This window comes from Pholis gunnellus, assembly GCF_910591455.1.
Source record: "Pholis gunnellus genome assembly, chromosome: 5".
In the NCBI taxonomy this organism is placed as follows: domain Eukaryota; kingdom Metazoa; phylum Chordata; class Actinopteri; order Perciformes; family Pholidae; genus Pholis; species Pholis gunnellus.
Window position 1 is genome coordinate 8,622,126 of NC_136531.1, and position 16,359 is coordinate 8,638,484.

Genomic DNA, 16,359 nt, shown 5'->3' on the forward strand with positions numbered 1-16,359 from the left:
TGATTATGTGATGCCCTTTAAATCTAATGCAGTGCTCTTTACTTTATGAGCACCTCCCTGTATTTAAATGGGAGTTTCCTCTTGATTCTGCACTGCCAAACAACCGCAACCGTGCAAACCATCAAAGCGTAATGAGGGCAACCCATACCGTGGTGTGATGTCATCAAGGTTGCGTGCGACTTGCGTGCCCTTCCAATGTGCAAAGCGAGCTGTTACCTTACGTGACCCCTCCACAGCTGCTGCTGCTGCTGCTGCTGCTGAGGTGTAAAGAGAGCTGCAAGGTGGAGGGAGGCAAAGGGTGAAAATAGTGAGAGAAGGATTGTGCAAAGTGAAGAGAGATAGAGGACGGTGAAACAGATACAGTGAGGGAGGGGGGGAGGAAGGACAAAGAAAAAGTCAGACGCAGACAGAGAGATAAAGAGAGGAGGAGCCGGGAGAGGGAGTAAGACACAGGCAGAGGGATGGAAAACGATGTGTCAGCAGTAAGCGCCGGAGAGGTGTAAGTTAGGACGTGAGAAGACGTTTTACTCCTCCCCTCTCCCAGTATTTCCTCCTCCTTCTCCTCCTCTTTTCTCTCAAAGTTAAAAACTTACACTTGGCATGTGAGATGTAAAAGATGACTGCAGAGAGCGGGCATCTGTAGAAGGGGAATAATCCAGCCCATGCTTAATTTCCTTTGGCACCGCCTGCCTCGGGGGAAAAAAACTTTTCAGTCGGCTGTAGCTCATTAGACGACTAACAGGCTCACAGCCTTTTACTACCGAGCTAGTTAGCATTCCAGAGTCATCAACAATTCAGATGAAATCCTACCGACTGTGGAGGGTCTCGTTTCCCCTTCATCCAAGTCAGGCAAGTCGCTGTTAGGTTTTAACGTTACGTCATCGGAGTTTGGCACAGTTACTCTTTATGGGCTATATTTTAGGTTTACATTTAGACCATCTGTTTGGAAGATCCATTGGCCACATGGGACTTCCACTGTCCTCCTCAAGAGAACAAATATTAATTCCACTTGTCATATCTACCAGAAGCCAAAGCCGACTGTGCACTATGAAGTTTATAACCATGGCCCTGGGAAACATGTAGAATTGCTAAATTGTGTGCAGAGTGAGCTTTTCAAAAATTCATTCTTTAAGCTTTCACATCCACAACCACTTATTTCATGAAAGACACATTCATCCACCTGCTCTCCTATTCACTGCGAGTCATCCAGTTTATCTGATACAGCGCGGCAGCTACTACACACACACACACACTTAGTAAACAGACATAGAAGAAGTGGAATAACTTTTATAAAGCTTGCAAGTTTTGCAATTGTATTGCTACTGTTGACTCAACTGTCATATGCAAACACGCAGCCAATTTATAGGCTCCATTGAAATGAATGGACTCTTCAGTACAAACCTTTATCCTGCGCTGCGGGAAAATGCTTTCTGACACTAAACAAGAGTTCGTAAATATGTGTTATCATCGCTAATGAAATGTGGAAATAGCTGAATGCATTCATGTGTGCATCTCTCCTGCGCCCGCTCCACTTTGTTGGTACAAGACAGCTGCACTCAATAAATGGCTCCATGCGGAGCGCATTTGAAGAGTCGAACGCAAGCTTATTATTCTCATGTCATCAGTGGCTTGGCATCTCTGCTCTGTGCAAGAATACTATGCCCTGCTTTTAGCTCACTAGCTGCTTTTATTGTTGTTCTCTTATTAAACTGAGAGGTTCACAAAGACATTAGTCAACCTTGTTATGGCCTCAGTGTGTTCTGCAATTTGACTGGGTCGCGGTTTCCAAGGCGCTGGTGTCAATCTAAAAACCCATTCCTGGGCACCGCCTCTGTGGGAGAGGTCATCCGAGGACTCGTCTCGCACTGTTTCTGCTCTGAGTGGCAGCTCTGCCGTCCAATCGCATCTTTTTCAGCTCAGGCCGGGGGAATAAAGGCCCCCCCTCTCGTGCCGGAGTGAATGCTTCAGGTTGTGTGTGAGAGGCTCGTGTAACAACGGCTGGAGTGAAGCCATTTAGCAGCCCTGATTCCAGCTCACACAACACATGTCTCACACCAGAGCTTCTTTGATCAGAAAACGCATACAACATACACACAAACACAGTGGCAGGCGCAAACTAACCATGCACACATGCATGAGCACGCACTTCTTCATTAAGTAGTATAGGATTTCAGTTGTATAGCATTAGGCAGAAATTAAATCTTCAAAGCTTACTGTAAATATGTGTGTGACCCACATTGCTAATAGGCATTTAGGTTGGAGAATGCAGCCTGAGGAAGGGTCTCTCTAATGCAACCTAGATACGTTTACTGTCCCAACGTGTGCGTGTGTGTTTGTGTGTGTATTTTTTATATCCTTTCTGCTTATACAATGTATTAGGGCTGCAAGAATACGCAACAAATGTGTCGGTTGGTTTTTTAAATTCATTGATAACTTGTTCAGCCTGTGAAATGTTAGAATGAAAAATAGAGACCAAATGCCCCTCGCATTTTTTCTTAAGCTAAGTTGGCATCTCCAAATTGCTTGTTTTGTCTGACAAAGAATCCAAAACACAAATTCATTTAACTTACAATGACAAAAACAACAGCAGAGAAACGCAGCAAATTCTTACATTGCTTGTTTTTCTTCTCTTGAAATGAATCATCAATGAATTGACTAATTATTCCCGCTCTAAAATATACAGCATTTTGACTAAATATGAAACCTCAGTAACAGGTATGCCACAGGTTTGCTGCATGTATGATGATATAACTCCTTTATGCACACACACACACACACACACACACACTACTTCCTATGTGCCCTGACCTTCAGTGGATATAATCTGACCTCTATCTCTTCCTGCTCCATTCCTTTGTTCTTTGACATCAATGCAAAAATAATGCACCTTTTGTGTTTAACCAAATAAACAGTGCCAATCTGATGGCCTTCATCAGCCTCATCAGCCTCTATCTTGATGATAGGTTAGCTAAAGATACATTACTACAAGTGTACACATACTATGCTGTAATGCACGTCAAAATGCACTTGCTCTATGCATACAAAGTAAAGTAGCAGCAGAAATAAAAAGGCATACTGTAGATACATAGCTAAGTGGAATGAGAAAGGAGACAGAAAGGAGGTACAGAGGAAAGGGAATGTTTCTGTTGCAAACCCACAGTCTGAAAACACTTAGCAGCGAGCACTTGATATGATACAGATGAGAGTCAAATGTGTTTTCAACCTGCAGTTTTGAGGGGATAGAACTGTTTTTCATTTCTGCAAGTGAATATTAAGAGTTTCTTGACAAACAGCTTTTATCATGAACACTGCCACAACTGGCTGTTCTTATACATTAAAAAAAAACAATATAGAGGCCTAAATAATGACTCAAAGCATTATGTAAAAAGACCTAGGCCTAGTAATAATTAAGGAAGTAAAGAGATAGTAAACAAAATTACAGCTTCTATTACATTCTATTTTAACTTCTGCACCCTCTTTTTTTATCACGATCCAGACAAGGACATTTCATTGTGTCGAGCACCATTCAACACAGCTGTTTGTGTGTTGTCCAAAGAACTGCAGCAGCAGTGCCATTGCTGGGCAGTGATTTGCTTACTGCTGGCCCAGTGGTAACGACAATTACATCTCTGAGAGGCCAGCATTTTTGGGTTGTTTGGTATTTTTGTTGTCTATGTAATTTAGGTTGCAATAATAACCGATGAATGACGATCACAGAATTGACCAAATGCTTTGTGAATGGATGATCAAACGGCAATAATCTATGAGAGTGACATTTTGAGCATGTCGTTTAGTTATATGCCATCTTGTGACTGCAGGACCGGCTTGCAACTAAGAAATCTGCAGCCACTATAAATACAAAATATGAATGTGGGTCAGCTACTGTATCTGAGGAGGCTATTTACACAACCGGGGGCCTGACCACTTGTGTCTAGTGGCTATTAAAAAATGTCAGGTTAAAGAATGTATTTTAGCAAAGCCCCAAGTCCGTCTGACTTCTGTTTGTAAAGCAGATGCACTGTAGCTCTGCCGGGGGGCAGGAGGAGTTTTTTTTTTCGGATTACACTTGTTAAAGTGGGGTCCCCATAGGAAAGAGTATTCCCTTTCAGAAGGGTGTCCTCATAATTGAGGATGCTGGAGCTGACAGACAACAGAGACTACTCAGCGGGTTGTTGCCAGATTGTGAGATCATTAGCTAAAAGTAGACGTGAGTGGACTCCATTAAAACACTCTTAGGGTTGCCATGTAATGGAGAATGCTGACAGAGTGTGCATTGTACCAGCAGACAGGAGGTTTTAAACTGATGTCAAGTTTAATACAGTATCTGAGGAATCTTTTATCTTTTTCATCGAGTATTACATGAAAATATCTTGATAGTTATACATTTTGGGCTATGATGCATGTTAGAATATGAGTCAAAATGACTTCATAAATTCACCATTTTAACAGGAGATAAAATGATTATGTTTTTTTATTTTATTTCATAAAACGATTTCCAAGGTAACACTAAAAAGCAGCATTCATCAGTAGCCCGCCATGTGCCAGGTTGATAAGCAAACGCACATATTCAGAGGTAAACATGCTGTGCGAGGGCATGTGAGTGCATGCACACACAGTGCATAAATAAACAACTTCGCTCTCTTTTCAGATACACACACAGTGGCGTGCACACACACACACAACATCGGACTACGACTTTGCCTGTCTCACAAAGTGTATTTCACTCTAACAATTATTAACAAGATTCACGGGAATGAGCAAAACAGTTGACAGCAAGGCTCCAGAGTTTTCCGAATTGCCAATTGGTCCGGCCCATCCTAGCGAGTGTGTATGCATGTGTGTGCGCGTGCACGAGGGGGGTGGGGAAGGGGATGGCTGCGTTGTGTTTCCTGTGTCGCAGTTTACTGTTTTTTAGAGCAAGAAAAATGGGCTTATGTAACGGTCATGTGATTTAGCCAGAAATAGTGGTGGGGCTACAGCTGCTGCCTCTCCTCCTGCAGCTCGGTTCCTTGGCTTTTGGCAGCAGCCAGACAGACACACTGTGCACTACTCCTGCTAGCTCAGAAAACAACTTCTGCTCAGTCCTACACACGAATACAAATACTGTACTGTAGATGCAACAAACGCGATGCACAGAATGTACATGTTTGAGCAAACCGCATGTAAACAACGCACAAGCTTTCAATGCCAGGAATCTCGGGTACTTCTGAAGAAATAAACGATGCACGACGAACATGCAGGGAAACACAGACATACATTGACCTGCCAGTATGTGCATGCACACGTCCGTATACACCATCTGAGATGAGCGCACAATTTCAGCATCAACACTAAGATAAGCCGTGTACTGGGGTCATCGGGGGTCACTACACCACACTATACCACTCCATCTGGGTTGTGTTGTGAATTCCATGTGTGTGTATTCACAGTTTTTTTCTAAATTGCCAAGTGGAGCAGCTTTGGCAGTGTGTGTATATGGGCGTGCATGGTGTGTGTGTGTGTGTGTGTGTGTGTGTGTGTGTGTGTATGGGAGTGAGCGGGTGAATGACTGTATGTGTGCACGAGCATGAGCCTGCCTGTGTGTGGGCGTATGGCGCTCTGAGGCTGGCGGACGTGTGGAAAAAGGGAAAAAAAGTGGGATGGAGTCGCAGGCGTAGAGAAGGAGAAGAGTGGAGGAGGAGAGGAGCTGTACAGTGAAGAACTAGTGGAGCGGAAGGAAGCGCTCTGAAATGGGAGATCATTGGGTTTAGCTAAGGGCTAGGCAGGAGGCAGGAGGGATTCTCGCCATGTTAGCATCACTGTCAGGAAGAGTCTAGCTGTAGCCAGTGTCCTGGGTCCAGCGAATATTAATACCCTCATGCCATATACTGTAAAATACACCATTAGTCATGCGTTCTAGAATGCGAGAGCGGAATAATCACAATTTCAATCATTTTCACAGTAAAAGTCGTGAAATGCAGATCTCCGATATTGCCAGACATTTCACGGGTTTCTGTGTTGACCTACATTACAAAACAGTCTCTACAGTAGAATCAAACATTTACTTCTGTTCATTTAATCACATTCGTGCAAATATTATTCCATATTACATAAGTTAGCTTTCTTTATCTTCCTCTTTATTGCTCTATTATCTTTTTTTTCTTTTATCTTCGCTGCTCATCACTTTGAAATGATCACGGCTGCTGTTCTATGTCGTGTTCACCATCGTTCTGATGCTGTGTCCTGTCTTTCTGTAGGTCAGCACAACTACCTGTGTGCCGGGAGAAATGACTGCATCATTGACAAGATCCGAAGGAAAAACTGTCCGGCATGTCGCGTACGGAAGTGTCTCCAGGCCGGGATGAACCTAGGAGGTGAGGAGTCACGTGTCTCAGATGTGACATTTGAGTCAGCCTCGCTCTGCTTATGAGAACTGATAGATATGGAAAAGTAGGTCTGGCTGTAGTCACAGGAGGCCCAAGGATGCTGAGTCATAGGATGTTTGTGTGTATGTGTGTGCATATAGTAGCCTTTATCTGAGCACGATATGCATAATGCATATGCATGCAGGTGTAGATCTACAGTACTGTATATACGATGCCAGCTGACAAAGTTACAGTATTGTATTATGAGGTAAGATGACACTTTAGTTGAGAAGGATTCGGAACAAAATGAATTAATTTATTGCCACTGGCTCATTCCAATTCAGGGTCGCAGTAGCACATACAAGGCCAAAAGCATACTTGATAGGTTTTCAGTCCATTAGAGTAATTGAAATTACAAATGTTATGCTCCCCCAGGACGCTAAATTGAAACGAGAATGTAAATGTATAGAAACATGTGGTAGGGCTGTCAAATTACTCAAATAAAGGTGGCCAAAGGGTGAACATGCACACTACAGCTGCTGCTGTTACACAGAGCAGTTGAGGAGTTCACTGCTTCGTGCTTGGCAGTGAATTATTTGTCTTCTGAATGAATTCAAAGAGAAATATTTGCAAATTGGAATGACGTGGATCTACATCAGTGAGGAGAGGATTTAATAGATGTCTATGGAAAGGTCCTCAGACTAGCTTGTTCTGCTTTTCACTGTCATTTCTAAGCAAGATTTGACTTGTTGTCAAAACCATTTACAGACATGACAGTTTTTTATAATGATCATCGCCCAATTATCCTCCCCACTAAATATTATCTAACCCTGAGGCATATGAAACTACAACAAAGTTGCACCATTTTTGTGTCATGAAATGTTTAGGGATTCTATCTATTCGGATATGCAATGAGATGAAAGTGTGAAAGCAGTGAATATTGAATATCTTAATTCTAAATATTTCATGAATATCTTAATTCTAAATATTTCAGCACTTTTGAAAGATTCTGCGACTTATCTAAAAGTACTGTACAGTACTAGGCTACTGGTTTATGGGACGTCTCTCATGTGCAAATGCACTAGAAATTTCTGCTGTCATGTCAAATCAAGTTTAATTAGCCCAATATCACATAAAAGATGTAAAGGGATTTTACAGGCCCACAACAGCAACGGCTCCAAACCTATCTCGCTGCGGCTCGATGTCCTTTATGAACTTGGCAATGATTTAGTAAATGGCTGCAGGAATAAGGTTTTCATTTTCACTCATTTTTTCTGATGAAGTGATGATGTTAATGAGCTTCATTTAACAGGATAATCATTTACACACTTGTTGTTGTGCAAGGTTAAATGCGCAAGGAAAACCCAGGTGTTCACAGAAAATAAACACATTCATTTAATGATGCAATGGAACAAACAAGAGAGGACTACTATTGTCAGTGGAGTATGAAATGTGTTTCATCTGGAGGGGAGGGGGGGGTCCTAAATCAGCAGTTAGATTGCTTGGTTTTCGCTTGGTGAAAGTGCTCATAATGAGGGTAAAAATGGCTAAAAATGTCAGTGATGAGGTTAATCTTCTTTACATTTCATTCAACGCCTGTGCCTCTGAATGTTACACATTTATCCTCGAGCCAATCTGAACCTCGGATAGTACACCATAAAATAAACAAATGAGCGCTGATTGGGAAAATAAATAAAAGAAAAGCACTTTACGATACGTTTCAATGCACTGCGAATGTGTCAACATTTATTTCGTATGACTAATTTCACTTTCTTGTATATATTTCAGTCAACAAAACTAATGTTGAATGGATGTATTATTGATTGAATATTACCGAGTTTCAACAGAGTCCATTATTCTTTGCATTGACATCATCACTCTCCTCAAGCATGTCCAGTGTTCATGCGCAGAAAAGACTGGAGAGTGACAGCAATAAACTCACTCACAGGGGAATAAGAGCCTATGGTGGATGCCAGGCTGGAAGGGTGGCCTCGTGACATGCTATATGAGTAGCAGTGTTGAAGTGGTGTTTGGAGCAGTATACATGCAGCACCAGCGTAGCAGAACAGAGCAAGAGAGTAGCCACAACAAAATACATCTTCAAAAGAGTGACGCTGTCTCAAGTCATGTATAACTCATGTAAAATATAAAATCACTCCTCTAACACATACACCAAGGTCGCACAGAGGTCGTCGAGAGAGTGACGGAAAACTATGAAAACCAAGTTAGATACTGAGTCTGACATTAGATATACAGCTGTAGGTGATATCTGGGGTCCAGCCCTCATAAGGTTACCCTCTGACAATGAACCTCCAATTTAATTTAAACCCAACAATCCACCATGTGTCATTCAGATACAGACCTTAGCAGCAGGTAATTATTAACTATATTACAGGCACAAAACATGACCTGGAGTAAACACATCTCTTTAGTGAAATGTAATGCAGTGTTGAAAAGCAGCAGATGACCATGAGTCATGAATAGAAGCTTAAGGTTGCCAAAGAGTGTTTGAGTAGCAGCGGAGGAACCCATTAAACGTCACCACAGCTGTGTAGATCTGATTTTGATATTAAGACAAGTAAAGAAAGCCGTCAGATTCCCAAATGGTGAAGAATAACAAATATTTCTGGAACGCTGGCTAAATATCAAGTATGTGCGAAAGAAGTGAAAGTGATTACCAACTTCAAGTTTGCCTTGAAACCAATATTACGGGAAAATAATTTCATGAATTAATTTCATGTGTAAAGGAGTCGTGTTACTGCCAATATACACTAGTATCAACTACTGCAGACCTGGGCAGTAGTATTATGGTAGTATGAAAAATCTAGGTATCAATACATAGACGCAGATATGCAAAACTGTTGTAATACTTATTTTCAATCGTATTGATACAAGGAACCCAGCTGCGTCTCTTCTCTTTAAATTAATAATCTCACATTTTTCCTTATGGTATCGAACATGATATCAAATATCGATATTTTTGCAAGATATTGTAGCGAAGTTAGAAATTCTAGTATCGTGACACTAGTGGTGGAAAGTTACTAAGTGCATTTACTTCCATCCTGAGGTCGATAGTTTGTGGACAACATTGAATAAACTTTCAACAAACGGATTTTGGGGACAGCAGCTAATATTAGCACACATAACGTTATGACAGCTTGTTAAAGAAATACGACATCTATAGCTGCGTTTTTAATGAAGCTGTGTGGCTGGGGCAGAGCAAAAATACATGACAGCTCATTTAAGTTAGAAAAAGAGACGGCCTCGTTGCACAGTGGGTGTTAAATACACATTACAAATGCCTTGTGTGTGAGTGTAGCAGCACACCTGGAGTTGATTGCCTGATCAAGCTGAGAGGCTTTATTTCAGGGATTGTATGTTTTTAGTCTTTGCTTGTTCACCATGCATCGAAGATCCCCATCTACCTGTGTATGACTGATCAATACACAGGGAATGAAACATGATTATTGTGCTACACCGTTATGTGCTTTTGGTTTTACTTGGACTTTATTCTATCATAACATTTAGAGTTAATAAGTTAACTTCCTTTCAGCACACCAGCACACCTTTAACATTGAACATTTGATAATAGGCATTGTTAAACGCACACAGCAGACCCACATACTACATATTATATCTATATTTGTTTTTTTAATTATACCTGCACAGTATCCGTCACATTGTATTTATAACTTCAGATTATGAATGTAAGGAATGCCACCACCATCGATGTGTTAATGAGGGATGTTGTGTTCTCCACAGCACGAAAGTCCAAGAAGTTAGGGAAGCTGAAGGGTGTCAGCGAGGACCTGCAGGGCTCTAAGGACGGCCAAACTGCCACAGGTGGCGCTGGAGGCGGTTACCTGTCGTCAGAGAAGGAGCTCAACGCCAGCGCTGCCAATGCCCTGGTGCCCCACGGGCCCTCGGTGGTCACACCTTTTCTGCCGCCCTCCATCTGCAGTGTGTTGGAGCTGATTGAGCCTGAAGAGGTGTACTCTGGCTATGACAACACGCAGCCTGACACCACCGACCACCTGCTGTCCAGTCTCAACCGCCTGGCCGGAAAGCAGATGGTACGCATGGTGAAGTGGGCCAAAGTACTTCCAGGTTAGTGACCACTAGAGCGTTGGGCCTAAAGGCAGTATCAAGAGTTCTTTACGCCAAAATTGGAAAGTTGAAGAAAGCACCTGCACAGATATGTGTAAAGAAATTAAGGTGTGTGAATTACATTTAAAAAATTATGTTTTGTTTATTTGATTTATATTCAATGGATTAAAATAGCTTGAAAGTGCAATCAATTGTATATTTTTAGCACAATACAATGTCTTTTACCAGGTGCATTTCATCAATTTTTACAGTTTTAATATTATTAATGAATAACTTTATTATTAACAAACAATTGAAATTGTGTCAGTTTTATTTATGGATATGTTAAAGCAAATGGAAAGTGATAAAAACAACAACAATAAATCAGAAGGAGCCTCTCCTGTTCTTGTGGACTGGGGTTTTATGAAGATAACATGCCTATACCCTCACTTTTGAGAACGCAACACTGATAGTCGTGTCATGACACAGAATTTTAATTTTGAATATTAGGTCAGGAAATTATCCTGTAAATCTTCAACAAGATTAGGAACGGAATCCAATTTAACCATTAAAACAAATCAAGATTAAAATTTCCAAACAGAACTCATTTACATTATCGTTATCAGATGTTATGTTGATCTGATGTCTCTCTCGCATAAATTTTTACCCATAAACTACAGCACTGGAATAAAAAACACACACAACAAGTTCCCCTAAAATGCCAGTCAGTGGGAGACATTGAAAGATGCCTCACAGGTAGCTCTTTGAGGCTTTTTAATTTGCTGTATTGCAAATATTTGATACCTCCACGGTGTCTGCTTGCCATATCCGGACGTATAAATAGAAGGGGAGCCAGACACAAGGGTCAAAATGAGTACCTTCGACTTTCAGATATGCCACTGCCTGCATTCAGCTAACATTTGGATAAGGCAGGTCCAACACACAGTGCGACACGGAACAATACTGTCAGTACGACCCGTATATTTGCAGGGAAGTCAGACTTGTTTGTCAATGGGAGCTACATTACTAACACATCCTTTTCTGATAGGAACCTTTTAAAGTTGCCGGGAAAATAAGAAATTACAGACATCAAACTCTACAATTTGGATTATCAAACAACCTTGCAATGAATACACATTGTCAAGCCAGGCATTTAACATACCTTCTCTGGAAATATATATTTTTCTAATCATTGTATGTTGCAGATTGACATGCATATTGCCTAAAATAGTCCCTAAGCCTTGAAGTCACTAGTGTGTCCTCAGTTTGCCTATGTTTTGCATGAGGAGGAGTTTGTTGCCAGAGTTTGATTGAGAGTTTGGCAAGTTTTCTATCTGACTCTATTTTTGGAGCTCCATAGACAACACGCCAATAACTGGAGGCCTTGTGGGATTTGCATAAAACAAGAATGGGTGAATACTTCTGCGTGCTTATCGTGTCTAAACAAATATTGCCACAAAAAAAGCACACTGTGGCAAAGATACACGCTACGTAATGCACGTGAGCAGACACGCAGGTACACACATGCAGCTAAATGAATGCCTCTTAAGGCGGTGCTTAAGTCCAAATGTTTTAAATCAACGCGTGGATACTGTCAGCTTGCTTCCTTCTCACCAGCTTCGTGTCTGCTTTTTTTGTGTGTTAGGTTTCCGGGGCCTGCCCATTGAGGACCAAATCACCCTGATCCAGTACTCGTGGATGTGTCTGTCCTCCTTTTGCCTCAGCTGGCGCTCCTACAAACACACCAATGGACAGATGCTCTACTTTGCCCCTGACCTCATCTTTAACGAGTAGGTCCAAGCTTCCATATCTGCAGTCTCCCACACACAACGTCCTGATGTTATTAGTGTACCGGTCCTGACATTTAGAAGTGGTCCAGATGTTAAATATTTTATGTCACACGCATTTTAAATTATTTTCACAATGTAACAAAGAGAAGGGGTACTAATTACTCAGGAACAATATTTAGCAGATGCATTTCTGTGAATAGACTATATATGATATAAAATACATTTGATGTTGTCTGATGTCCTGCGGGATGCCCAACACACAAACATACAAATGTGAAAAATAATCATTTGTTTTTCAGGGTGTATAATTAGCAGATACGGTAATTGGTTGAACAGTCGGGCTTTGTCTTAGTGTTTAGTAGTCTCTGCCTTTTTTAGCTGCTCATCAGATGCAAATTTATGCATAAACATCAATTTTGCAAGTGGAGTTTGTAGAGTAAGGAGTGTATTTTTCTGCCATGCTATTTTGAGCTTCCCATTTACATACCTGAAAACTATTCAAAGGGACAAAATGAGTTTTTGTGGTAATGACGTTGTTATTAGGAAGTCATGGTGCACTTAAAACAAGGTAATACTTTTGCACCTGATTTCTGGCACTTTGCAGGGAAATACCTTATGTACTTTTTGATGGTTCTTTAATTGCAGTATCGGCACAGGCCGATCAAAGCATAGCAAGTGCAGTCACTGGCCCACTTGATCTGTGTTAATATGTTGGAACAGGAGAGCAAGTGGAAAAGAAGTGTGTGTGTGGGCCTTTTCTCGTTGGAGCTGTGGCGCATGGCCGCTGATGAATTGAATGTTGCAGAATGAATCAAAAACGAGAATAGAAGCCTCTGTAGGCCGCCTGCTGTAGAGGAGCGGGTTCAGTCTGGGGCAGGTTTAAAAGCTCCAACTAATAGCTTGTGTAAGTCAATGTCAGTGGGTCAGTTTGTCCCACATAAACAAATAAATAAACAGCAGCGCAAATGCCATTGTGCAACACGGCTTCAGACTCTGAGTGGTTGTGTTGTATCACTGTGAGCTCAGTACAGTTGGTAAAGCATGAGATTGCCACACCAGAGATCATCTGATCCTCTAATCAATTTAGTGCCAAGTGGATCACAGTTCTTTAAGAATGATGTGTTTGCTTCTGTGAGGTGACAACAGCTATTGGGGGAAAATCCAAATTTGTGATAGAGACTTGATGGTTTATGCCATTTGGCAAATTAAGTTTTGGAATACGCTCTAACGGAGAAGAATATTGGAAATGCACACGCATTTATATGAGAGATTAATATGTATGCTTTGCAGAGAAATTAAGATGTTTTTTTTACTCTGTATGCTGCTGTTGCTGCATGGGATGCTTTTACAGCAGGCCCGTCCTTATTGACGGATGGGCCTGGCACTCAGCCTGACAGAGGAGATGAGATGGTCTGGATGTCACTGCTTTCTTCTCTTTTTCAGGCTGAGGTGTGTTGCTTGCTTGTTGTTAACATGAAGAAGTCTATCCGTTGTTGATAATTCTGTCAGAAATGCACATAAAATCGGTCCATAACTTTGCAGAGTCCACTGAGCCTTTAGGGGGTTGGAGAGTGTACACTTGTTTCCTTAGCTACTTAGTGCGTATTGACCCCGGGGCATAAAGGCATTTATTGAATAGACTGTCCGCTCACTCAGCTGTGAGAGTGGAATCTGTCACTGATTGAGCTTGAATACTGCATAGACAGATGTGCATTTTACACTCAAGACAAAGCAAGGCCGCGTTCAGTCTTTGATGTGCAAACAGGTAAACAAAGATATTTCCTTAAATGTTCTGGGCACCCACTCGTGATTGAATTAATGTGCAAGTTGGACAAGCAAAATGTATCTACTATGCGTAAAGGTAGAAATGAAATGCAACATATAGCTACAATTTTACCTGCAAGTGTAAATGTCAGTCAGCTCACATGCCGTTAAGCCTAGTCCTTATTTGTCAACACCACTGCTAAGAAAACACTGTCCTTGGCTTGCAAACTGCAGTTACCGGTGAAAGATGATTTATTTTGTGTCACTTTTCCCCTACCAGCTCAGCTGTCAATCAAACACACACACACACACACACACGGGCCCACTCACTCAGACAGCTGAAGGCTAAAGTAGCATTTCTGACGTGCCTCACCTTTCTCTTTAGAAATAAATATTAACAATACAATTATTTTGCCCCAATATTTGACTGTAAAGGGAAATGACTAATTGTGATTTCAGTTTCAGACTTTTAAGTGATTGGTTTGTACATACTTTTCTCAACAAACAAAAATGTTCCAGCCAAAGGTGAAGCTTTCCTTCCTCCTCGGTTCTGTGCTCCTTTCTGAATATTTTACCATAGAAACAGAGAAAGAGAGTTCGAGACGGAGAGAAACAGAGTGAGAGCCAGACAGAGAAAGAGAGGGAGAAGGTGGGAAGGAGAGATTTCTGCCAGTTTTTTCTTTCCTCCCCAAAACCAGCAGTGATTCAGCAAAATTGATTTGAGAGAGAGAGAGAGAGAAAGAGAGAGAGAGAGATTGTGAACGTGTGGGGACTTTAGAAACTCCAGCCCAAAGTTGTATCAGATGATGTTATGCTGCACTTTGCGAAACTGCTCACATTCACAATGCTGCTCAGCAGGGAAACAGGTCTGCTCCTCACAGTTTATCAGTTATTTAGTCGGGCCGACAGACCCGGCCGCACAGTTAATACTGTAAAATGTGTCTTCCAATTGGCTGCTTCTGGTCCCCTCCAAAAAATGTTTGGTCTTGTTGTTCTCAGAGTGAAGTCTCCACCCTCACTGCCTATGTAATGATGCGGTTTCGGTGTATTGTGGGGAAAACGCCAACTTCTTTCAAGTCAAGCCACACCACTTGCATTTAATTACTGGAGTCACAATGTCAAGTTGATTTATAGCAAAGAGAAGTGGCATCTAAAGCCAGAGATTCCCCTGAATCTGTGGCATCTGCAGAGCACATTTGTGATTGGCTCATGCTTTATCCCCATTAATGTTTTCTTTCCTGTTTTTGTGAACTCTGTGACGTAACCGAGATTACTCCGCTGATAAAATGTGTGCGAGAGAGAAGGGGTTGTGAGAAAATGCCATGCCCGACTAGCATGCGCAATTGCAGAGCACACTTAAGGATGTCTTTTCAACACATAAACCTGTTTAGTAAACATGTAAGTCTCTGTGTAGTTAACATATGTTCACGTGTGTGTCACTTCTGTCGACATGAATATGCTGAATAATACACATGCTCCTTGATAGGGTTAGATATGGGGTCTATCTTAGGCTGCCTCAGCCTTAGAAAAGTGGTGCATCTGTGCTGTGATACTGTATGCAGAGCTCTGCAATCTGGGGGGATTTGGTATTCTGCTCTTAGCCCAGACGAGCAGGATCCTCCTCTGCACCGTGTGGAAGTATTGTTTCACTGTGCTCAAGTAAGACATCAAATCAGACTGAGGGTGGATTGTAACTAATTCTAACACAAGAGTTCTGAAAGAAATGTGACTTTTTGTGAAGATAAAAATGTTTCTTTAGTCACATTCCCTCCTCCCTCCTCCCTCTCTTTCTCCAGGGACCGCATGCAGCAGTCGGCCATGTACGACCTGTGTCTGGGCATGAGGCAGGTGAGCCAGGAGTTTCTACGACTGCAGCTAAGCTACGATGAGTTCCTCTCCATGAAAGTCCTTCTGCTTCTCAGCACAGGTAGGCAGTAAGCTACAGGCCCTGCAACAGCACTTATTTATTCATTATATACCCACTTGCTCACACTGCTTTTTTTTTTCACGACCCGCAAGCACAAATTACTAACTGTATAATGAAATGTCATTTGAAAATTATTCATTTCAAAAAAATAAAAAAAGTCCAAGCAAGAATTAATTGAAATTTCAGGCTATCCATAACTCAAACTGACTAACACACAATAACAAATAGTGCTGTAAATGGCTATAACGTGTGCAGACTAGACAATACTAATAGAGACTGCTCTTTAATACCACTTTGGACCTTTGTGCCTGATAACAACCATCACATTTCATGGCCATGACTGCACTGTAATATCCCAGTTAAAGCTGAGCATGCAGACGTCGGTTTTTTTTCAAGTAGCTTCCCAACATTCAGAGGAGGATGCTCCTTTCTTCCGATGCTGCATTCT

The 16,359-nt window shown here is 41.6% G+C and overlaps 1 protein-coding gene across 1 annotated transcript in view; it reads left to right on the forward strand.

Annotated features, from left to right (window-relative positions):
* The window catches only part of nr3c2 (nuclear receptor subfamily 3, group C, member 2), a 64,876-nt gene that overhangs the window by 40,572 nt on the left and 7,945 nt on the right, over positions 1–16,359 (forward strand). Inside the window, exons 4-7 of the mRNA XM_079160278.1 lie at positions 6,237–6,353; positions 10,107–10,451; positions 12,076–12,220; positions 15,781–15,911. Coding sequence (XP_079016404.1) covers positions 6,237–6,353; positions 10,107–10,451; positions 12,076–12,220; positions 15,781–15,911 — 738 coding nt within the window. The remainder of the gene's footprint in view (positions 1–6,236; positions 6,354–10,106; positions 10,452–12,075; positions 12,221–15,780; positions 15,912–16,359) is intronic.